General features: G+C 44.0%; 1 protein-coding gene across 5 annotated transcripts in view; it reads left to right on the plus strand.

Moving 5' to 3' along the window:
- LOC105092694 (carboxyl-terminal PDZ ligand of neuronal nitric oxide synthase protein) overlaps positions 1-24,897 on the plus strand; it is a 281,400-nt gene that overhangs the window by 190,044 nt on the left and 66,459 nt on the right. For 3 of the 5 annotated variants that reach the window (XM_010984410.3, XM_064477935.1, XM_064477934.1), the window contains 2 exons: positions 813-905; positions 12,418-12,491. In XM_010984410.3, the coding sequence (XP_010982712.1) occupies positions 813-905; positions 12,418-12,491 (167 nt within the window). The remainder of the gene's footprint in view (positions 1-812; positions 906-12,417; positions 12,492-24,897) is intronic. The other 2 variants (XM_010984411.3, XM_064477936.1) reach the window with 1 other exon arrangement.

The raw sequence follows: 24,897 nt of genomic DNA on the forward strand, positions 1-24,897 counted from the left end.
CCCTGTCCCGTCAGACATGTCTGCTCTCCTTTTTCGTATTAGTCTTAATTGGCTTGGGGTTCCCAGACTCTGAAGCAGTCTGAGGTTGAAGCTTTCTCTTTCTCCTATGTGTCTCTTACTCCGGTTTACTCTTCCTTCAGGATCCCTGGTGGAAAGGTCAGCTGTTGGCAAAGTGATGGTGGGGGTGGGAGAAGTAACCACCAGACTGGGGAGTGACGTATGTCGCCATCACCTGGAAACTCAGATCAGCTGTAAACCAGAACCTGACCTGACGATGTGAAGAGAAATGCTTTTCCTCAGTTAGCCAGGTCGTGTCCTTGTCCCTAAGAAGCAGACCGCCAAGGGGCATCAGCACTGACTCTGTGCAACAGAATAAGAAAATCAACTGATTTTCTTTCAGTGGAAGGGATGGAATGTAGACAGACTGGGAGACTCTAAATTGAGTTCTTAAAATCAGAGTGTTAAAAGGAGTGGCCAAGAGAAGGTTCTGGATTTCTGGTAAGGCTTTCAAAGTAAGGTTTTCTGTTTTCACCTTGTTAGGATGGATCAGATCCATTCTTGTGGTCTTACCTGATAGCTGAGTGGTGAAACCAGTGACTATTCAGAGTGTCTGTTCCAACCCAAAAGTTGCCAAGCCAACTTCCTGCAGACATCCACCTGCTTTTATATCCCCTGAGGTGCTTCTTGTCCCCAGAGACTGCACCCGCTCCCTGGACCCATCTGTAGCCCTCTTTTCCAGGTCATGAGCTCTCTGGGGCCGTGCAGATGCACTGATCTAATTGGACTGTGCTTTGTTCTCTTCTCCTTTGCAGTATGAGTTCAAAGCCAAGAACATCAAGAAAAAGAAGGTGAGCATTATGGTTTCAGTGGATGGAGTGAAGGTGATTCTGAAGAAGAAGAAAAAGGTAAGTGACTCTGAACCAGAAACTGGGGTGAAAGGGGAGCAGGGAAGGTAGATGTGGGATAGCTTTTCCTTCGAGGTCACTCTTCAGACGGAATCCTTCCCTTGTCTGGTGAGGTGGTCTGCCTTGACCAGCAACAGTGCTGAGAGGCTGCAGCTGGATCAGAGAGTGTGGCGGGGCCAAAGACCACGTCAACTGATTGGCTCAGTTCTGGTGTCCCATGAGTGACAAGGGTCATCTCCTATCATCCTTGCATTCAAATCCCCTCTCCTATTTTGATACCTTTACCATTGAGTCTTGATCTTGGGAAATGCTTTTATTTTTTCCAATTATTTTGAGGGGGGATAAGTAATTAAGTTTATTGTTTATTTTTAATAGAGGTACTAGGGATTGAACCCAGGACCTTGTGCATGCTAAGCATGTGCTCTACCACTGAGCTATACCCTCCCCTTGGGAAATGCTTTAAATCCAAGTGATGACAAGTATAACAGGGTTCAGTGGGAGAGAGGATGAGAGGAGGCTCCCAGCCCCATTGTGTGTCCTTGTGTCCTGTTACAGTTACTGCTGCTGCCCATCTGTCTAAGTAGTCCCTCAAGACCCAGCCACTATTCAGTGCTCAGGAAGTGAGAGGAAGGGGAGGGAGGCATTGGTCCAGATAGTGCACATTCCTCTGAGCTGGGGCGAGACAAGAAAGTGAGCATATGTCGTTTAAACACTTGGCTGTTTTGTGTTAAAAACTGTATGTGCTGGGGCAGGAATGATGTTAACCCCTGGGGAAGGCTAGATTTGCATAACGGGCAGAAGGGAGCGTAGATGTGTTTCCAAACAGAAATGGAAAAGGGCTTGGTTGATGGAGGATATGTGAGAGAATCTCTTTTTACCCCTCTGTTCCTTGACTCTGCTCATGCCTTTGTTTTATACTTACTGATGGCAGCACCATCACATACTAATAGTAGACCTCTTGAGCTGCCTTTGATTCCAAACCTACAATGCTCTTAATTCAAATGGGACAAATATATAGAAGTAGACAGATAAACTTGGAGAATCAGGGGTTGAGAGGGATGTTGAAGGGTAGTTATCTTGCTGATCTGAGGATTGAAATAACCTCTACATCCTTCTCACAAAAGACCTCACCCAGTATATGACTGGACACCTCCAGTGAAGAGGACTCTACTCCTTTTTCAGGCAGCCTGTTTTCCCTCTGGACAGCTGGAAATCTACAAAGGTCTTCCATATATTGAACCAAAACTTGCTCTCTTATGCTCCCTAAGTAGCTTTTGGGGTGGTTCTAGAAAGTGTTCTATAGCTCTGGGGTTGGAAGGATATAGGAAGAAAATAGAATATGATATACTGTTTATAAAGAATTAGCTCCTTCAAAATTTATAAGTAGTAGGTAATTTGTAATAGCGTATTAAGTATCCTTGACTTTATAAACCTCCACTGAGGGGACCACGGTCCCCATCTTGTTCTTACCCTGGGCTATCTTTTCTGCCCCTCCTCTCCACCCCACGTGTATGCACACAGTGGTTAGCCATGGGACAGTCTTTAGAATATTGTCCTCTTCAGGAGTTCCTGAGAAGGAAACTTCCTGAAGCAAGCTGAGGCCTGTCGGGTAGATGAGACCCCTGTGCCCCAGTTAAAGAAGCTATGGACGATGACAATGTCAATTTAAAAGCAAGAGAAATCCTCAGAGGGAAAACAGACCAATGCAGCCAAGCTTGTGATTCAAGGGGCCACAGCTGCATCCCAGCTTGGTTTTGTCACGTGGATAGGATAGCTTTACTCTGCCCTTCATGCGAGAGCAGACTAGTGGCTTAGTGCCCTCAGGCACCAGCTGATGAAATAATAGCTGTGATTTGTGGACTCTCCAGGTTGCAAGATGCTTTCACACCCATTATCACCCATCTTTTCATCAAGCCTGCTAGGATGGTCCTGTGGGCAGTTCACTCGGTCAGCATCCATGGCACGCAGTCACCTCGGGAAACTAGCCACACAAGCAAGCAGTTTCTTCCCTAAACTTCTCCCTCCCTGGGGGCTGAGCTGTCAGCCTTTCAGAGTCTGAAGCTCAAACTCATCAGTTTTGAAGTTATGAACCTTAGGATGCTAACTCACACTGACAAAACTCAAAAAGAGGCTGAGGTACAAACTAAAATACCAGGCTTTTTTTTTTTTTAATTGAAGTATAGTCAGTTTACAATATTGTGTCTAGAACACCAGGTTTCACTTTAAGACACTGAACAGTGTTCCAGACCAGGTACTCACGTTAGCCTGACAAGCACATTTTCTTCTGTCAGAGGCAAAGTGATGTGAAAAGACCTTAGGTTACTGGAGGGTTGCTCTGTGTGCACAGATGGAGTGAGTCAGCTAGTTGTGTGACAAGAATGTTTCCTGGCCTCTGGCTCCGCAGTAAATGGGTCCACTGGATGTGAATGGAGGTCTTGTTGGGTACGTGCTGTTTCTGGAGTCTGTTCAGACTCTGCCAGGGTTTGCCTTCATGACTCTCTGACTTCCGTGCTTTCATGGCTGGCAGTCCCAGCATCTCCCCCCCTCCCCAGTGCACATACACTTCCAGCTGACATAATCTTTACTTTCAGTTAGGTTACATTCCAAGGCCTGCTGTCCTGGGGCGTATTCTGTGCCTTTCGGGCAATATACTGTACCTCTTAGTTGATCCATTATGGGGTGACTTCCTAGTTTTGCCTTTAAAGGACAATCTTACTTCCCATCTCACCTTGTCCCTCATGTATCGTGTACCAAATGTGGTGTCATCCTCATGCTGCACGTGAAAAACCTGAGGTTAGAGAATCTAAGTATCTTGCCCAAGGTTACACAACCTGGAAGGTGTGGGCTGAGGTGTCACCTGGGGGAGAAGCCAGCCTCCTTCCACTGAGTAACTGAAAACTGAGCTGGAGAAGCATCTTCCCCAGGAAATCCATGGGAACTTGAGACGCACTTTGAAACTCCATCCCTGGTAATCTCTGGTGTGGGCTCACCCTCCTGCTGGCCCAGAAGAGAGGTGATCTAACAGGTCTTTCCGAGATCTGATTCTTCTGATGCCAGGCTTGGGAAACGGGAGCCTCCCATCTTGTTTTCTCCACCCCCGCCTGGTGGTATCCGGTTCAGGCTGTGGTTGTGATTTGGATAATGCCTTTAATCACAGGGTTCGTTTTACACTGCCTCTGACAGATGAATGCACATTAACAGCAATCAGCCTTTTTTGTCATCTATTCCCATGTGACTGTCCTCTGGTATCTGAGTGTGCGCATACCACCTGTGTGTGTGTGTCTGTGTGTCTGTATCTCTATCTGTCTGTCTCTGTTTATAGAACTGAGGAGAGCTGAGTGGAGACATGCTGCACTTGTCTCTAAGGAAGTGCAACAGTCGGTTGATTCCAGTGACAGCCATCCTGATCATGTTAAGAACTAGAGCTCTTGCCGGGTAGCTGTAGGTGTAGAAAGAGTCTTGGCCGATATTCAGCCACAGGCCCCGGAACCATGTCATATAGCCTGACTTCTCCACTCATTGGCCAGTGCCTGTGTTGCACTAGTCAGTAAAATTGTTGAGTAACCCCTCCTTCTGCAAACAACGTGTTGATTTTCACGGGGTCACTGTGGCATGCTGGGAGGAGCCCTCAGCTGAGATGACGAGACCTGGGTTCTAGTCCTGGCTCTTCTTTTTCTGGCTGCGTGGTTCTAAGCAAGTTCTTTTGCTTCTGTGAGCTCCAGCTATGAAATGAAGAGTTGGATTAGGTGATCACTTTAACCTTGCCAGCTCAAATGCTCTGCACCAGCTCTGGAACTGTGCTTTTCAGTGCTTGCGTGGGTATGTGTAGATCACCTGGGCTTATTCAGGTCTCTGAGACCCTTCTGGGCTACAGAGAGAGCAGACCCCAGAGGCCAAGCAGGTTTCTGCCTCCTGGACCTCCAGGGCAGGATGGGACCCTCAGAGGTCACACACTTCCCAAAGCAGCCACCAAGGCTCCTCTCTCTCTCCAGCCAGTCCATGACTGGTAAATGGTAGTATGCGTCCTGGCCAGGGGAAGAAGCATGTTTACAGGGACTCCCTGCTCTCCAGGGAACGTTTTAAGGGCGGGGCCATCCTTATAAGCTGAGCCCTTGCTTGGACACCTGGCACCTATAGTGTGTTTTCAACAATTGTGTCTGTTGGCTCGCTGGCTGAATGAACATGATAAATGAGGAAGGACTAAGTACTTAGCAACTGGATCAAATAAAGTCTCATTTGTTACTTTTGACTATCACATCCTCCCTCTTTCTCCTTCGGTCAATCTTCCCATTTGAAAAAAAACAAGGATGAGAGCCGTTCCCAAGCATAGAAAGGCCTCAGTGGAAATTGCTCACTTGGGTAATATTATGAGTAGGACTTCTTCAGTGACTCTGACCTTCAGATGCTTTATTCTAGTGCAGGCAGTAGCCAAATATACTGTGATCATCTCTTATTGAGATGTAAGGAAAAAAAAAAACCACATCTTTTTGGTTATATTAACAAGTGCCTAAAATGCTGTCATCTTGGACTGATACCAACAGACAATCTCACATTCCTTATGAACCTTAGGTTGTATTTGAGGTATGAACCCCACTGCTAAGATAATTGGCTTTGCTTTGTTGTTTCTCAATCAGTACATTTTCTTCAGCTCCCAGCTAGGTCCAAGCAATTATCTTTTCTGTGTATATGACAATGATTATTTACTGGAATCACACTGTAGCATCATTTGCTAGGGAGTGGACTTCTGAGTAAAGAAGATTAGTCTTGAACTTCATCCCAAGGATTTTTCTACAAAAGGTCCGAAAGGGCCTCTGTTTCACGTTGTGTCTCTTACGCACCAATAACTTTGTTGGGATCCCCTAAGGTTCCATTCTAGAAAGGCTCCACCGTTCTCATTAACAGATACGTATTGTGTGTCTAACGTGCTGAAGGAACTGGGCAGGATACATAGCGGTATTAGACATGGACCCTTTCCAGCAAAATTAACTATTTTTAATGGCCCTGTATGTATAGAGAGGTCTTTCACAGCTCCGATAAAATTGCGTTATAGTTATTTATCTCTCTCCCCAGTAGGTTGTGACCCTCTAGGGGCAGGGACCATGTCTTCCCTCCAACTCCATTTCACCTGCTGGGAAAGGTAGAAGGCCAGTGGGAGCAAGCTGATGAGTGTTATTACGTGCTCAGATGGCAATGAGAACGGCTGACTATAACAGCTACCATGTGTATTGAGTCCCTGCTGTTTGTCAGACCTTGTTTGATGCAGTGTGTGCTTATTAGGTCCTCACATCCGTCCTGTGAGGCAGGTAACGTCCTTATGCTTGTTTTGCAAGAGAAGACTGAGCAACTTGCTCGAGACCTCAAGTCCCGTCAGTGGTGAAGTTGAGGTCTGAACCCGGTCTGCCCTGCTCAGATCCCACGTGCGTTCTTGCCGCTACCATGCTACTGTGTGTGTACTAATCTCTACAGACTCCTTTAGGGAAAAACTGCTCTATAGGAAACGCCTAATGAACTAATCCAGGGTCTTTAACTTCCAGCCTGTACCCTGTCACTGGGATATCACTTTGCAAGGAAACTAGTTTTCTGCCCAAAGGGTAGTGTTAGTTCCTATGGAAACACACAACTCAGATCTATTTGGGTAAGAAAAGGAGGCACTGAGAATTATAGAACCAGAATTTGGGAGAAAGAGCTTTAGAATTGATGTAGTTGGATCCCCTAACTGATGAGATGTGGTAACAGAGGACTAGAGAGGCCCCGTAATGGTCCTGAGGTCACCCAGGTAATTGCAGAGCCAGGACTAAACTCAGTCCAGTCCTCTTTCTTTCACATTTTCTGCTCATTTTAAAACAGGCATATTAGGATTTCTGTGCACTGTGTGAGGACTTACTTGCACTTCCGTTTTGAAATGTGTTTTCTATATCTATAGGTTACACCTGAAGGTAGGTGATAGCTGTGTTTTCAGACGAATCCTATTTTGTGTTTGGAGACATGGAGAATTTGCCAAGCTGAGTTAATGTGGCTTTTGCAAGTTTTTTTTTTTTTTTAATTTTTTATTATTTTTTTGAGAAGTCACCATCGCTTTCAGGAGCCTGAATAATGGTAAAGCTGACAGACTTTGTGATGTGCCTACTGATCATTTCCGGTATGGATAGGAAATAAATGGAGACACAAATTCTTCCTCTACTTTTGGTTCTCAGGGAAGGTACTTTAAAGATGCCATATCCATTTCTGGGTTCCTAAAGGAGGCAGGACCTCTGTGATAATTATCCCTGACTCTGTCTTCTGTTCTTCACACTATTCCAGACAGACCTACTTCCAAACCAGTTCCCACGTAATAGTCCCTGCCAGGAGATTTTGGAATAACAAAATGGCTGTAGCTTTCCATGGAGAACTGGATATTTGCAGTCACTAGATACAGTAAAGAGAAGGGTCTATAATCAAGAATGTGCTTACTTCATTCAGTGGTCTCATAAACACATACACTGCAAACCCGTTACCCTCTCCCTCTGCTGAAAGCAAAAAGCTTCCTGGCGGTGGAGGGTGAACACCACTGATTTCATACACTTGGAGGAGCAAAGAGAACATGAAGACTAGAGGTAGACAAGTTGGATTTTAGTTACCACTGGACTAGATGGCCTTTTGGGAGAGTAAGTGAACTTCCTGAGCCTCGGTGTTTATTTTTGAAGTTGAGATCAGTTTTGTTAGTGTTAAGGAAGCAATATATGAATGTTCTTAAGTGGAAGAAAGGACTTTCTATATCAACTGGGAAATTTCCTGTGAGAATAAAAAATGAAGTAGCTAAAAATGGTTTTCCTGTATCTTTCCTTTTTTACTTTCTCACTTTCTGTGTTATTCTAGGTCCTCCAAAAAGCAAATGCCAAGATAGGATTAAATGGCTTTGGGAGAAAGTGGGGAGGTATCTAGGAAAGGCTGGGGTAGCTGTCAGGTTTCAGTGTGGGTCTGACTCCAAGGGAAGGAGCTAGGAAGGAAAGGAGGAAGGGAGGGAGGGAGGAAGGAAGGATGGGAGATAGGGAGGTAGGTTGGGTGGAAGTCTCTTAGACTACAGTGTGGTCCGAGGAAGGTTTGTCAGGGCCGTCAGAGAGTTCTGAAGCCAAAGTCATTTGTCAGGGGCTCCCTGTGTCTCCTAGGAATGGGCCTCCTTAGGATCCCTGCACATTGGTCATTGTCTGGGAGCAGCCCCCGGGGAGCAGGGCCCCTGCGTGTTTGTAATAATGGATTTCAGAATGCAGCAGCTGGGGCCCTTGGTGAGTTAAACTTCCTAAAATTGGAGGTCTGTAGGACACATTCTTGTGACAACATCTTCCTTTCTTGAGAAAATTTTGAGTAGCCAATATATGAAGCGGAGCCTGCCTTCAAGTTAAGCTACTCTCTGTATCTTGTGACTTTTTAATTACCTTGGAGTAAGGAATTCGTTTTTAAAAGGGAAGAAAAAGAAGAGAGAAGGGGAGACTGCTGGGGGAAGAAAGGCGTAACGAGACAGAGAGGGGTGTTTAACTAATTCTGAAGCCTCTTGAAAGGCTCAACAGTGCCTTGAGTGTCCTTGGCAGGTTCGGAGGGGACAAAAAGTCAGAGAAAGGAGTTATGCCCCAACTCTGTATGTATATATGTATGTATGGCAAAATGCCAGACAGCTGCCCCGAGGGCGTCAGTCTGCTCACCAGGCACGCCCCCCACTTTCTATTTGTGGAGCTAGTGAGGAGTGGATCTTTGTCTCCCTGGGCCTCATTTTTTGGCCTCAGTGCTGTTCCTGCTTGTGCTCCCAGTGGTACCAGCGAGGCCCTGCCTGAGCCTGGACCTCAGGTTGAAGGAGCCTGAAGACCAGCCTCACTCAGTCCTACTGTCTCTCTGGGCTGTTTGCAGGAGCTGTGGCTATGATGGGCGCTCAAAAGCACTCAAAGAGGTGCTGACAGCTTTAGAGATACGTTCCCCCTTCTTTCCTCTCTCTTTCCGCCTCCTCCTCCTTTCCACTCCCATTTGGACTTCAAATGTCTTCATTTCCTGGCATATCTTAGAGACCACAGCTTGTTGAGGACAGTGGGTAGCAAAACTGAAAATTCCTTGCGGTAGCTACCAAGACTTTGAGCCCTTACTTGCAAGTATTTAAAAAAAAAAAAGTCTTCAGATGTAACTGGGGGCTATGTGAGTGTTCTGAAGATGGTTAAACTGAGTTTGGCTATAGTTACATTTGAAAATACTTCTCTATTCTATAGGCGAAGCCAAGTTTGATTTATAATCCCATAAAGGTAGATCATCAGGTTTTCTTTCTGTGTTTCTCTCACTAAAAACATTTTTTTTCCTAAAAATTTTCCCTTAGAAGAACATTTCCATATGGAATAGTGAGGAGGGTGTGGCCGCCTTGTGCTGGTTTCTTTTTTTCTCTGCAACATTTGAAAAATAGACGAGATGTGTGACACAATTTCAGAGCAAAGAGAAGAAGAATCAAATCATTTTTAGGACACGTGGTGCCTCCCTCTAAGTTAAGCTATTCAGGTGACACTATGAGCTGTGACTGAGCTGTGCCAGAGTACCTGTCCTGGTCAAAAAAAAAAATCAGGAGAACTGTGTTCTGGTCCTGATGAGGGGACACCTTGCTCAAGAAGCTGTATGGCTCAGGGTCTTATTTGAAAGATGGTGCGGTAGGAAGGATACTGAGTGTGTGGGTAGGAGGAATGGAGAGTCTTTAGTTCTCAAGTTGTTGGCACATCACCCCAGGGGTTGAGGAGACTGGGTAAAAATGCTGCAATCATGTTTGTCTTAGATTCTTACATAACTGCAATATTACTGGGTCCGCTCTACCCGCCACACCTTTTGAGTTATTTTGATAACTTTCTTATCTCTTCATAGACTGAAAAGACTCATACAAGGATTACTGCAAGACCTTTAAAGGGAGATATAATGGGATTTTATGGATTTTTATTTAAAAAGATTTTAATGGGATTTTCAGAAAAGGGAAAATTAGTAAGTAGGTGACAAGTTGGTGTGTTTTTTTGGTTTGGCGTTTGTTTTTTGTTTTTTTTGTTTGTTTGTTTGTTTGTTTTTGTCGGGACATTCTATAAGGATGCTGATGCCTCTTTTAAAAGTAAAGTATTTTCTGCTTGCTGTGGACCCTTCTGATGGTCCTCATTAAATTAACACAAGGTTCCCTGGGAGCCTGGTCTCTCCATTCTCCTGTTGAGGCCTTGCAGAGAAGGAAAATATTTATTCTGCATTATGTTGCTTCATTATACTTTCCTTTTGATGAATATATTAGTCGCTTTCTTTACACTTGCAAGGAAGAGTCTCACCTTTGACAACAGAGGCTTATTCCAGGCTCGGAGGGGATCTGGGCCAGAACACGATGCTTCCTCTTCCTCTGCAGTGCAGGCCAATGAAGTGGAGAAACACGCGGCTGGGCACCAGAACCAACTGTGGTTATTAGGGGCTCAGCCTGGGCTCCATCTAGGACCTGATAGTCTTCAAAGAGAGGATTTGATTGGGGGGAACTGGTCTTTTCTTCGTGGAGCTGGCAGGTCTGGGCCAGCCCCCCTGTGACACTTGACCTTTGTCACGTGCAGTCAGGCGCTGAACCTGAGCCCAGTGGTCGTGGCTGGGTTAGTAAGGACAGTTCACCAGATGCACACAGCGTAAGCCAAATCACCCACCTTCAGAAGGAACCCTCCTTGGGGCTGCTTTCCTCAGAGAGGGGCAGTGGGTGTGGCAGCTTCTTGGCGTTTCATGGTCTTTTTGGTGCATTGAGTTATTTACTCTGCTATTAACTTTGAAAATTACAGCAGGGCAGCAGGAACTCTTATGAGCAGATTTTCCTGTTAGTAAGAACATGAGGAAGCTGAGGCTGAATTCCCTCAGGAGCAGAGCAGCCTCTGCTGTGTTTAATTTACAGTGGCCATTTATTGAGTAACACCAGGGGCGGGCCCTCACCAGGGACAGTGGTTAACAGGATCACCATCAGCTGATTGTCTTAGAGAATCAGGAAGCCCTCCCTGGGTCAGGCTGAGACTCCAAAGGAGTATGCCGTGCGTCTCTTGGAGATTTCAATTAACCTCATCTTTGTTGTGAAAGAGTGGCTCTCAACCCTAGGATCACATCATAGTCACCTGAAATGTTGGTTAAAGCTATGGATTACTGGGCCTCAGTGAGCTGAGATCCGTTATATGAGTGACTCTGAAGAGATGGAACCCTGGCATCTGGAGATTTTAGAAAACACAAACCAGACTTTTAGTTTTGAGAGAGGTGCATTTCCCCCTGTTTCTCCTGCTAAAGTACAACCAGTAACCCTGGACACTGTCTATAAAACAAGCATAAAATTCTGAACAGTGGAGAGAAGGCAGGCTGGCCGGGAATGGAAGGAATCACACGGTTATGAGTTCCTTAAGGTTAGTTTTCACCTCATATGTCCGAGACTCGAAGCTGAAGAAGCCTGCCACCCTGATATGGCACTGGGAACATGGAACCCCAGAGAAAGCCTGCTCTCTTCTCTAGCGAAAGGAGGAGGAAGGAGGTAGCATAGCAGAAGACTTGCACAGCAACCACCCGCTTCCAGCCAGACAACACAGGGAGACCCACCACCCAGGCCAGCAAAGGCCGAGTAGGGAGCCCAGACCCCCACCCTCCCCTTGCCAGGCTGTGATGAGGGGCATGTGATACCACCAAGGAGGGTATCAGAGAAGGCTGACAAGAGTGCTGGGACTTTCAGCCCTGCCAGCTAGTAATGAGCCTCCTGTGCCCCATTCTCTTTCATGGGGAGATGAGTGTACATAGCACTGCCCCTGTGACAGAGGCCAGCGGAGATGGATCAGGAGTCTCTGTCCCTGCACCTGCAGGTGGGACCTGAGGGCATGTGGTAGCTGCTCCCCAGCCATGCTGGGCTGTTGCGGACTTCATCAGGCACCTGGGGTCTGCAGCACTTGGCTCCTCTCCCCCTCCCCCATCCCCATTCCGGTCCTCATCCCCAGCTACTTAGGGGTCCATCTCCTTTGTGTCCACAGTAAGTCAGATTCACAGCCAGTGGGATATCCTCTTATGAGTAAAGGCACGTATACTAGTTAGCTTGCCAGGCTTGTGTTCAGCGTTTCCCCCGCTTTAAGGGAGGAAGGTGGGGTCTCTATTTCATTTGCATTTGGCGACACCATTCAGTCTCTGTGGCCACTTCTCCCTTTTGTTCTCCCCTCTTCAGCTCCTCTGGAGTGATGTATGACCTTTTTTTTTTTTTCCTGGTGATTTCTCCATGAAGTTATGAGTTTAACTGTGGTCCCCTGAGACCTCTTGGCTCCTGCCCTAACTGCTGCGCCCTTGAGAGACACTCTCCTAAAGTGCTTGAAGGAAACTGATCAGACTAGATGCTTGACATTTTCCACTTGTCCTTTGGAGCAGTCAGCTCCAGGCCCCTTAGAGGGACCGAGGCCAGAAGCAAATGCATGTGTTTGCGTAAGCATTAATAGCTCAATGTGTGCCCTGGTTCTGTAGCTGAGGACAAGCCTAACTTATTCATTTACAGCTTCTTTTATTGCAGAAAAAGGAGTGGACGTGGGATGAGAGCAAGATGCTGGTGATGCAGGACCCTATCTACAGGTAAGAGCCCAGTCCCCAGGATCCGCTTGTCATCTCCTAGAGCCATCTTTCGGGCTGGTGGGTCCAGACAGATTAAATTTATACTGCTTTTCCCTCCTGAGAGACCTGTTTCTGTAGATGTAAGTACAAGAAACAAATCTACCTTATCTTTAAGATTGAGGGGAAAATTCTTCTCATGCTCAATTACTAAGAAACTATGAAGGATGTCTGCTTGGTGTTAAATCCAAGCCTTTTAGTTGTAATTTGAAACCTTTTCATTTTGTGCTAGTTTTATTTTAACTGAAATTTCATAATTGCATATATGTTGCTCAAAATGAGGGAACTGGGTTTTTGCATTACCCTGTGCTTATAATTTCCCACAGTTGTTATCTGTTCCACTTTTCTTCCCCTTCAGAGATTGGCGCATAGATAAGGGGGTTATGATCATTTGAGGAGGCAGACAGTCAGAAATAGAATCCCTAGAAATGGCTTTCACATCACAGTGAGACAGGTGTGACTCCAGCAGAGACTGGATGACTGCCATCCATGTGTGCTCTCTGGGCAGAGGAGGACCTGATAGCCACACGTATGAAAGCCAGGGCCCTCCTGGGACCCATGGCAGGACCTCTGATTCATCAGTGTCATTCTTCTCTGCTGGATCTCTGCTGACCAAGCCCTGCCCCATCTCTTCTTCCTTACTGTTTTCTTCAATGGGGGAATGGGTTTTAGCTATTCTTTTGGGATTTAGGGGACCTAGATTTATGTTTTGATTTTGTCTCCCCTGAAATAACTTGCCTTGGTTGAAAAAGTGAATAAAGGTTGGACCTCAACCTGAGAAGTTGGCATCATGGTGGTCCTGCTTCCTAAGTCAAAGAGTAGATGCCTATGAAATGGAATTTCTGTTCATTCAAACAAATATACATATATTTAAAACACTCATCCCAGGTACCATGCTAGGGAATTTGGTAGATGACTTAAATGAGTAAGTCATGGTCTCATGTTCTCATGGAATTTTCGTCTAGGAGGAAAATGGAGTCCTGAACAAATCATTGTGGTCCAAGACAGTGTGTCTGACAAAATGGATTTCTTCCGCTGTGTTCCTTTTGTACTTTTAAGTGTTTGTTGAAATAACAGTTACAGTGTATTACTGCTACTTAAAAATGTCTGTCTTTTGCCACTGGACTATAAGGCTCTTGACAGTGGAGAACTCTGTTCAACTCACTTTTATATTTCTAGCATGAAGCCTTTGTCTGGCCTCAATGAGGCATTTAATAAGTGTGTGACGGGTGGTTGGATAAATGTACTGAACTAATACCGGAAAATTAGTATGTGTTATAGTGGTTCATAGGCAGGAATAATCACTTTCCACCTAAGTGATAAGCAAAGGCTTCAAGAAACAAGTTGCATCAGAACTGGGCTTGAAGGATGTGAATGGACAAACCTTTACCGTTTGCACTTTGTAAAAGGAAGAGTTTCTTGTTTTGTTGTTTTTGTTTTTATTCAGTAGCATCCTATACATACAAAGGTGACCTCTGTGTGGATGCTGGTCATGAACTTCAATCTTGCCTTTTCTTGGCTGAAAGAAAGGACTTTCAAAACAAAGTTTTAACATATCCCAAATAAGCCATTTTTATTTATTTTTGTAACAGATTTATTGAGGTGTAGTTGACATACAAAAATTGAGCATATTTAAAATGAGTAACTGGGTATGTTTGGACATGTGTACACTCCTAAAACCATCACTCAGTCAAGACAATGAGCATATGTTGCCCACAAAGGTTTCCTTGTATCTTGTAATCTTTCCCTCCCATCCTTCCCTGCTCCATCTCCCTCCCTCCCACCCTCCACATCCCCAGGCAACTACTGATCTCACTTCTGTTGTTATAGATGAGTTTGTGTTTTCTTGAATTTTGTATAAATAGAATCATACAGTATACAGTATTCATACATACAGTATACCCTTGGTTTTTTGTTTGTTTTTGTTTTTGTTTTTTGGAGGGGGGCCTGGCTTCTTTCATTTAGCATAAGTATTTCAAGATTCACTCCTTGCTATTCCATGTGTCAGTAGCTTATCCTTTTTGTTACTAATTTGTGTGCTATTGTGTGAGTATACCACAGTTTGCTTAGCCATTCACATGCTGATGAACATTTTGGTGGTTTCCAGTTTTTGACTATTACAATGAAGGCTTCTATGACTGTTTGTATTACAAGTCTTTGTATGGACAGGTGCTTTTATTTTTCTTGGGTAAATACCCAGGAGTAGAATGACTAATTATATATGGTAGGTGTGTGTGGAACTTTTTATGAAACTGTCAAACTTTTCCAGAGTGGTTGTAGAGTCCCAGTTCCTTCGTGTCTTTGCCAACATCTGGTATCATCAGTCTTGTTATTTTTGGCCCTGCAAATAGGTGTGAATTCATGTCTCATTGTGGTTTTAATTTGCTTTTTCCTAGTAAGTGATGATGTTGAGCATCTTTTCATTGTATGTGCCATTTGTGAAGCATCTATTCAAATCTTTTAGCCCATTTTTAACTGGGGTGTTTTCTTTTCATTGAATTTTGAGGGTTGCTGATAAATTTTAGATACATGTCCTTTATCAGGTATATGATTTGCAAGTATTTTCTTCCCGTATGACTTGCCTTCTCTCTTAATAGTGTCTTTTGAAGAGCAGGAGTTTTCATTTGGATGAAATTCAAATTAAATTTATGGATTGTGCTTTTGGTGTCATGTTCAAGAAATCTTTGCCTAACTCAGGGTCACAAAGAGTTTCTTCTGTGTTGTCTTCTGGAAGCATTATAGTTTCAGGCTTTACATTTACGTAAATGATCTATTTTGATTCAGTTTTTATATGGGTGAGGAATATATCAAAATTCTTTTTTTGTTGTTTTTATTTTGTTTTGTTTTGGTTTTTGGTTTTTGTACTTTGCTTTTGTTTTTTTTGCACAAATGGATGTCCAGTTGTTCCTGCCTCATTTGTTAAAAAACTGTTCTTTCTCCACTGAAGTACCTTTGTTGAAAATCAGTTACCATATCTGTGTGGTTTATTTCAGAACTCTTTATTCTGTTCCATTCAGCTAATTGTCTATCCTGACACCAGTACCACAGCTTCTTGATTACTGTAGCTTAATAGCAATTATTGAAATCATGTAGTCTTAGTCTACTGACTTTGTTCTTTTTCAAAGATTTCTTCCCATTAATATTAGTATGGTATATCTTTTTTATTCATTTTTAAGAAGAAATATGTTTTTTGGGGGGTGGGCGGGATAGAAAACGTCAACTAAATCTTAAAATGAATTTTCCTTTGGCCACCCTCCACCCCCGCCCCCGCCTCCAAAAAAAATCCACACAGCGAAGTATCTTGTTGTAGCTGTCTTGTGGATATCTTCCTGATCTATCAAAATTTAGCAGCCTGTGTTTATGAACCAAGGAATGAAGTTTAGCTAGTGCTTTTCCAGTCTCCAAGACAGTTTTTTCCCTCATGTATTAAATCGTGGTGTCTTGGTCTCTGTATGTATGGATTTGTATATCTATGTGCTTCAGGTAGATGAAAGAGGACTTCTTTCTAAACCGTATGTGTCCCATTTTATCATCAGTAAGAACGTTTGTTGTCATGATAATATGGTAATATTTACAGACGGGCTTTTTGGGGTACAGTATTTTTCTGCCAGTAAGGAACCACTCTGGTTTGGTTCAGTCGTGCTGCTGAAGAAGACGTAATTGCTTGTGACTTTGACGAAACGCTGGATTACTGCAGTGTTCACTTTAGGAAAACTCCTTTATGGAAAAATACATTCTTCCTGTTGAAAAGAAATACCTTTAACATAGCAGTAATGGTATTTTTGTTTTTTATTAAGTAAATTTTAAACTTAAATCTTTTGCATCCCTCACACAGTAACAGAGTCATTTTTTTTTCACTTGTGATGAAATATATATAGAATGTAAAACTTGCCGTAGCATATCCATTTTTAAGTATACAAATGAGTGGCCTTAATTACATTCATGATGTTGTGCAACCAAAACATTTTCATCGCTCTAGACTTTGTACCCTTTATGTAAGAACTCCTTGTTCGTCCTCCTTGAACCCCAGGTAACCTCTAAAATCATGGAACTTTCAGAGGTTAAAGACTGGTGAACATGTGGTCCATTTTCCCCTCCATTACAAGATGCTTCTGTTTCCTTAAAGTGATTTGCTGTTATGGGGTTCTTTGTTAAGTGAAGGCAAATTTCTTCATGACAATTTTTTCCATTTATCCTAGCTCTCCTCTCTGGAGCCACAAATATATAGATCTTATTTTTCTAAAGTTCCTGAAGCCATTCTTCATTATTTTTTTTTTCTAGAGTTCCAAATATCAAAATGCCATATTTTGTAACTGACTATACTTAAATTTAAAAAATAACATATTTCCTCTTAGAATATTTTAGAATTTAATACAATATTCCAGATGCTGTCTTATTAGTGTAAATTATAGAGACACAATTCTGCCCTCATGATGTGGAGTTTTGCATTTTTTTTTTAAGAATTAGATCACATTAAATTTTATTTGTTAAACTGTATTAGATCTGTTCCTGGGTCATGGTGGATTTATCAGCCAGAATCCGTAGGATATTCGTAGTAATAGTTTTCAATCCGTCTTTTTTACTCATTCCTTATTCCTGCAGTTTTATCTTTTATTTTTTTTTTTTAGCCTAAATGCAGAACTTTACATATACCCTTGTTAAATTAGATATATTTCATTTGAACCCATAATTCAGGGTTTTTGGATTCTTGTGAATTAGGGAAGCAGGCAACTGTGAATGTTATGGCATAAGGACTTTGTTATAGGTTTTAGACCTACACGATTGCAGTAGGAGCTGGGAAGTAGACAGTCCAAAAAAGACCAAAGAGAGGTCATGAGCCAGCCCTGGTGTGGGTTAGAAGTCAGAGCGTGCAGGATGCCAGGTGCATTCACGTGTTAGAGTGGACTGGCAAAGGGACAGGGGCAGACGTCTGTGGAAGGCTGTCAGCCTCTAACCAGTGATGACCTTTAGAGCATCGTTGCTACTTCATTTCTGCCTCCCAAATCCCCCACGCATTTCTCTTGTGAACGGTCCTAAACTGCAGCTGTGCAGGGAAGGGAATGCCAAGACACACAGTTTTAGCTTAGCTGAGTTGACCCCTTGTAAACCATCAGAGCAGGTCCTAGTAACAGGTTAACTGTCCCTCTTAGTTTTCTGTTAAGTGAAACTTTAGTAAGAAAATTTTCATCCAAGTCACTGATAAAGACTATTGAATAAAATGGAGAAGCTAGAAAATGCAGACTTCATGTTTGTATTTTTCCTTTACTTGTTTTAGATTTCATTTCCTCAGTTAATATGCTTATTTTGCCTTTACTGATTTAAAGGGCATGCTTATTTTTTTTTTAAGTTAAAAAATAGCACTGGAGTAGTTGTATGGTTATAGAAGTCACTGTGCTTTTGAATTTCAGTTTTACTGCATTGCTGTCCTCTACCTTTGTCATACTGACACTGGAAGAATTAACATATTTGACTTAAAAAAAATCCCTAGACTTATGTTCCTCAATGCTAGGGATCAGACTGACAAATAAAATATGTATTTTTTCCCTTAAAAACCAGAGGAAGTAAATTAATCAACTGGAAATCTTCTGGAGCCAGACTGGAAGTAATTCTCCCGTTTTGAGTATAAATGATCAAACCAGGTAAAAACCCCCTAGGGTTTCCAGTCAGTCCCCAGAAATGACATTAATTAACATCCAGGCAGTTGGTGAGATGATTAGAAATCAGAGGAAGTGCATTCCAGTTTTGGCCCTCCAGTTGAGCCAGGCTTTGATTTTGAACAAGTTAGAGATAAATTATTCAGGGCTAGCTGGGGAAGGGAGGAAAGGATACATGGAGAACTGATGTGCACTACTGTTCGTTGTGCTTGGCTCTGAGGAGAACAGTGGTTTATCAGTCTGGGTCCAACTGGGAGACAGAACTTACACAATGATTTAAGTAGGAGAAGAATTGTGAAGAATTACTAATCTGTAACAAAACAGTATCTTCAAGATATAAAGAGCAGTCTTAAGAGTCCTCTAGAGCTGAAGGAGAGTACACAGAGAAGTACAAACTTGGAGGGGGAGCCCCCTCCCAGGCGGGGGTCCAGATTTCACCGTGGAGCATGTGTTGCAGCATCTGGCTTACAGAGCAGCTCACTGGGTTGTTTAGGCCCCAGCTGGTCCCTCGTTGCTGGGAAAATAGGAAGCAACCCTCAAGGGCCAGGTGCAGGAGAAGGACATCTGGTGGGTAGGTGCACGGAGGGAGGAGGGTGACACTGTGGATAGGAGGCCTGAAACGCTCAGGGTCTTTGCAGGCAGGGCTGTGGGTAGGTGACCACCCAGCCATGCTGGGAATGTGAGGTCGCTGGACCGCTATGTTCTGGGCTTGTGACTGGGACAGACCACCACCAAGTGTCCTGCTGGTAGGCTGCAGCAGCCGAGACCAGCAAGAGAGGCCCTTTCCTCCTGCCGTGTCCTTCCACTGTACAGGGAAGTTGGAATAGCCTGCTCACGGTAAAGGAGTGAGTACTTAAAGGAATTCTGTCCGTTATCACAGAGCACGCACTGAAAGGGCAAGAAACTGGTAACTGGTGCAAGTGATGAGCAAGACAGTCCCTACCTACCTGTAATCCACAGTCAGATGAAGTTTGACATGTGCTACCTCAATCCTAACAACAACCCTGAGTGGCAGAATCTGTCATTCCCATTCTTCACATGAAGAAATCGAACTTCAAAGACATTAGGTAACATTTCCATGATCACATAACTAGTAAGCGGTGAATAGCCAGACTCCTGAGCTTCTGTCCTTTCAAGTTTCACTGCTTCACTCAGTGTCATCTGCCTCTCAAAACAAGCCCCCTCATTTATTTGCCTTCGTATTTAGTTTTTATCATTTCAACTGACATAAAAAAACTAGATTTGAAGGTGAATGAAATGCTTTCTGTCTTGGGGATTGATAAACCTATGCTTGAGGATTTCTTGGGAAATCAGGCACCTCCCTGTAGCACCTTTAACTTTGTTAACAATCGAGTTTAAGTGATCAAGCCAGACAAAATTAAGGAAAGATTAGTACTCTCAGATTCAGGAACACATTAAACTACAAGCAAGGTAAATAAAAAGAAATTGATTCTTAAACTCTAGACTCAGAGTGATGAAACTACAGAATGAAAGACAGAGATTTTAAAACAACCCGGAGGGGAAAAATATATTGCCTACAAAGGAACACAATTAGGTTGATAGCAAAAATGGAAGACGAAAGATAGTGAATTATCTTTAAGAATCTGGTAAGTCAAGTTAAGTGAGATAGAAAGTACTCTTTAATACGTTCTTATTATGGAAATAAGGTAGAAAAAAAAAATCCTAGGCAGCGCTTCTGAAGGCTTCAAAATAAACGAAAAGGGCTTCTGGTCCTGAAGGGAGAATGAGGAGTTCAGATCAAGAAGAGCAAAGGCAGAAGAAAGGCTGGTGTTTATGAGATGGAGTGTGTAGTGAGTCCTACAGGAGCAGTTTCAATAGAGAGGTGGGGGCAGAGTCTGCCAGGGAGGGAAAGGAGAACCATGGTATAATGAGTTGGAACTTAGTAATGGGGTCAAACAAATACTATGTTTTTAAAAGAAGAGATAGTAATAACTTTATAAAGGATGAAGACAGAAGATTTCTTAAAATGTGTATAATTTTTAAAGCATTATTTAAAAATGGAATTAGTTATTATCCTAATTTAGAATATAGAGGTAGGATCACATACTTAGGAGAGAAGATAGACTATATTGTCATTGGTTACTCCGTTGTTCTGTGGATCCAAAAAGTGCTCTCAGAATCCTTAAAGATGACTCCAAAACCCATGTTGTTTATCCAAAATCAGAGGGAGGCAGTTCTACTTGATGAGCTCCCTTCTTTCAAACTCCCATGTCCCCAGGTCCCCAGCTCAAACCCTGACATGTGTTCCCTTCACTCCATTGTCACTGGATTACGGATGTGGGGTGGGGCCAAGATATGAAGGGTCCTGAAAGATCAGGGAAGATGAGCAGACCTGGAGCTGAAGCCAGTTCTTTGCTTTTGATACATTCATATCTCATTTGTCCTTTCCCTGATTTGTAAGGGACAGGGTGACTGTCTGCATCTTCCTGTGTTATTTTTCTGAGAATGAGTGTCTTCTCCTCCAGCCTCCCATTGTGTGAGGTTCTTGAAGGGGCCTCTGCTAAACTGGGAAAACTGATAACCAAAGATGTGGAAGCAGCCCAGCCTGTAGACCGCTCCCTAACTTCTCATCATTTCTGGGACAGCCCATCTGAAGGGTATGAGTGTCCATCCCTCTAGCTGTGGTGATGTTTCACATCAACCTGATGTTTTTATTCCCTCCAGCTCTGGGCCCTTTCATAGACAGTATCTTTTCATACATAGGAATGAGTAGGAGTTACTCACCCAATTTTATGCATGGAAAAGCTTATGAACTAAGAAGGGGAAGGAAAATCATTCATGCTATCTGGCTTCTTGGTTCCCCAGGGCTGCCCTACAGTTTGTTATTTGCCCCTGCTAAAAATTCCTTTTGCTCAGATGCCAAGACCTTTCACCCTCTTCTGCCTGTCAACTCTGTCAGTACAAACACACTCTCCTTAGGTGACCCCCATCTTCTCTGAGGTTCCTCAGATCTCCTCCTCCCCTTAGACGTTTGTGTCATTGCCCGCTGACACTCTGTCCCCTGCCTCTTTGCATTTCAGACTTGTTCCTCCAGCACCGTGAGCATTTGCTACCCTTCCCCCAACTACCCCGTCTCTCACTTTCCATGGACTCCCTCTTGCTCCCTAGCAGTATGTCCAGATCTCTCCCGTCCTGGAATAACCTCCTTCAGCCCTGCTGACCCCATTCTTTCAGCAGTCAGCTTCCTCCCAAGGCCCTGAGTGTGTTTTCACCAGTGCCCACCATCCTGCAGTTCCTTGTATTCTGACACTGGTACCCACCACTTAGCCAGACTGCTCCCTCGGGCCCGTCGTGTGTGCCCCCACGTCTCCCAACACACCAGCAGTTCCAGGTCCTCCTGCAGTGCCACCCTTCCTCCTCCTCCTTGTGTTTCTCCTCTTATTTCATTTTTTTCTGCCTCCTTGTCTTTTGTTTGTTTTCAACCCTACATAATTGTATGCATGTTTATCTTTCACCGTTCTTCATCTTTATTTAAAAGCAAGTTCTGCACTTTAATCTTTATAGGCTGACAGGGTTCCTGGTATTTAGAAAGTCTCAGTAAATGCCTAGGATGGACTGTGAGGCTCCAACAAGGGACTGCTGACCCCTAATTCATTCGAGGGCTCGTGACTCTGTGTCCCGTGCTCATGTTAGCACACACATTTCTTCTCTCTCCTTCCTCCTCCTCTTCTTTCATCCTTTCTGCTCAAAAGTCATCGTATGCTGTGTAGAAAGCACCAGGAATGCAAAGACAGATAAGGCAGAGCTCATCTCAAGGTCCTCACGGTGACTCCTCCTTCCCATGACGGTTCTTCAGGTAAGTGCCCAGGGGAGCATGGCTGAGGTGTAAGCTTTAAAATGACCAAATAATACATACCACTTGTTATTAAAAGATAAAGTAGTGACAAGGTTTTATAAAGGAGAAAGTCAAGAGCTCTTCCTTCCACATCTGTTGCTTCTAGTACCACTGCATGTGCAAATATACACTCAGGTATGTTTCACGGTCCGCTGTTACTCTGTTGACAGTTCTCTTGTGAGCCTGTTTTCTCTCAGGAACGTGTCAAGGACTTCCTTCCACATCCGTACTTAGAGCCTTCCTATGAGAGCTTTGACTCTGAGAGTTCCAGAGCGAAAGTGATGTTTTAGGGAAACCAGTGTGGCGTGGAATGCCGTGCGCCCCAAATGTGAGGAGACTCAAGTCAGGGAGGTGAGCAAGGGAGAGACTGCCCAGCAATCTGAGGACAATGGCAGAGTGTCTGTACAAAAGGGTGACAGCAGTAGGAAGTGTAGAGAGGGGTCAGTCTGCAAGCTGTTGTGAGCTCGGACCATCCAGGCTATGACAGTCTGAACACAGAGGGAATGAGGGAGAATCCTCTTATTTGAGGAAGCAGGGAGAAAAAAACACCAGTGACTTCACCTTGAGTCTTTGGTAGTTTTACCTCGGCCCTTTCTTTTTCTTTTTTTTCAGATGTACACTTTGATGAATTTTGATAGAGGTATACACCCATGAAACCACTACCAAAATCAAGATAGCTAACATTCCCATCACCCCCCAAGAGGTGCAGTTTTCAAATTCCCAATTTATCCTTCCCACCCCCTTTTACCCGTGGTAACCGTTAAGTTTGTTCTCTTTACCTCTGCCCTTTCTGAGGGCTTCCTGCCTCTGGTGGATCTCACTTGATAATTAAATTCAGTCATGGAAGCTCTAAGCATGAGCTCCATGAGGCCACACCCATTTTGTGCACTACTGTATCCCTAGTGCCTGGAGCGGTCTGTAGAGCATAGTAGGTGCTCAGTAAACACTGCATGACAAACCAAGGGCAGGCTTGTCACTGAAACATTCACTTCAAAAAGGCCATTAAACCTACTTGTCTTCTTGGTGGCCTTATTCTCTGCCTTTCTTGGTGGCCAAAAGCACAGCCCAAATGAGGTAGTAAACCAGCCAGAGAGCGAATAGATGTACACAGCAGAAAACTAAAGACGGCTGCGGGCACGATCCAAGTCAAACCCCTGGGCCAGTCTCTCTGTGCCAGGCCTTCAAGGGCATCTTTTACACAAATAATGATGGAAAATCCAATTAGGCCAAATTTAGAAATCGATGTAATTAAATACTGTCTACCTGGGAGGGAATTACCCTGTGGAGGAGAGACCAGGGGAAGAGGGAAACCAGGCCTGGTCCCAGTTCTATTACTGAATGACTGCCTGGTTTCAAATTTCATTACTCTGTTCTTCCTGCTCTCCTTTCTGAGTGCATAAAGGGAATTCACTTAGAATTTGTGCAAAGCATTGAAGAGTCTCGCATGGGAAAGTGTGTGCAGAGTAAAACCAGCCCTTCTCCCCATGACGCCTCTCCTTGCTGCCAAGTAGATACTCACCTGAGTGTCCACTGGATGGTCTTGACCTTTTACAGGACGGGATACAGGTATCTTTGTGAATCTGATGAAAACGGGACTCTCTCCCTAGAAAAGTTAATTCTCATACATACTTGCAAAATTTTGATTTTTTTTTTGGATAATTCATAGGCCGCATAGTCCTGAGGTTTATCAATTCCAAAGTAAGACCCCTGGTGCCAGTAAGTATTGTAAGCCTCTTCGAATATTTTACACATCAAGCTAGAAAGGTTTATCATTGGCAGCCCTACTATAGGAAGAGAAACAAGCCAGTCTCACTTTCTTCATAACTTAATGCTTCAGTGATCAATGGACTTTACTTCAGCATCCCGTGTCATTAGAGGAGTCTTACTCAAAACAAACCGATCTTTGTGTTGGTGGGTTTCAAATTAGGTAGGGGGAGAGGATTTATGTAGAAGACCTTATGATCACCCTGAGTGTCCTGGGGTCACAGGGGTATGGGAAAGCTGGCATAGGGTCTGTTCCACACCAGTAAGTAAGGATTATTGTGTGACAACCTCAACACCAAAGGCCAGTAAAGAAAGATGGTCCTTGTTCTGCAGCCCACCTCTGGCTAGCCCTTGCCATTAATAGGTGGTCTCCAGGACTGTTGCAGGACAGTGTCATAGCTCATCCCACAGTGACAGCTGGACTCTGTGTTGCAGGACCCTGTCCCCCAGCCTGGCTGGGCAGCCCTCTGTGGGCTCCTCTTTGTGTCTTGGCACAGTTCAGAGGAAGGGTGGGGATGTCCCCCCTCTAAGAGCATGGCGGTCGTGAGCCCGGTCTTCCTTTCTCCTTCCTAGCACAGACCTCAGACTGTGGAGGTGAGGATGACTGGGAGGTCCAGAGGGTAATGTGTGGAATTCAGGAAATGTGGCACGGGAAAAGCGAAACTGTGCGCGGGTCCCCACACCCTTTGTCGGGAGACCCAGGGAAGCAGCCACTGAGGAGTTAGGGCTTTTCCCAGTTGCTGGCAGCAGTCATGATCGAACCATAACTGAGTCCTCTGTGTTCGGCTGTATTTGACATTTCTGCCTGTCAGATCCTTACTCATCTTTCAAGGTTTCTTTTAAATACATGTCCACCAGGAATTCTTTCCTGATTTCATACCCACCCCCACAGTGAGGATCTAATTTCTGTTTCTGCTCTGGACCCCGAGGCTTTATAGCCCGGAAGTTCATCCTTGTATTGTAGTTATTTGTTTATCTGTCTTATGTTTTTAGTGGGAGCTGCATCTTATTCATTTTTATGTCTCCTTGACTACTGCCTTGTACATAATTGTGCTCCAGTCATATTTGTTAAATCGAATTGACTTCTTCTTAAATC

This window comes from Camelus dromedarius, chromosome 23 (assembly GCF_036321535.1).
Source record: "Camelus dromedarius isolate mCamDro1 chromosome 23, mCamDro1.pat, whole genome shotgun sequence".
NCBI classification, from domain to species: domain Eukaryota; kingdom Metazoa; phylum Chordata; class Mammalia; order Artiodactyla; family Camelidae; genus Camelus; species Camelus dromedarius.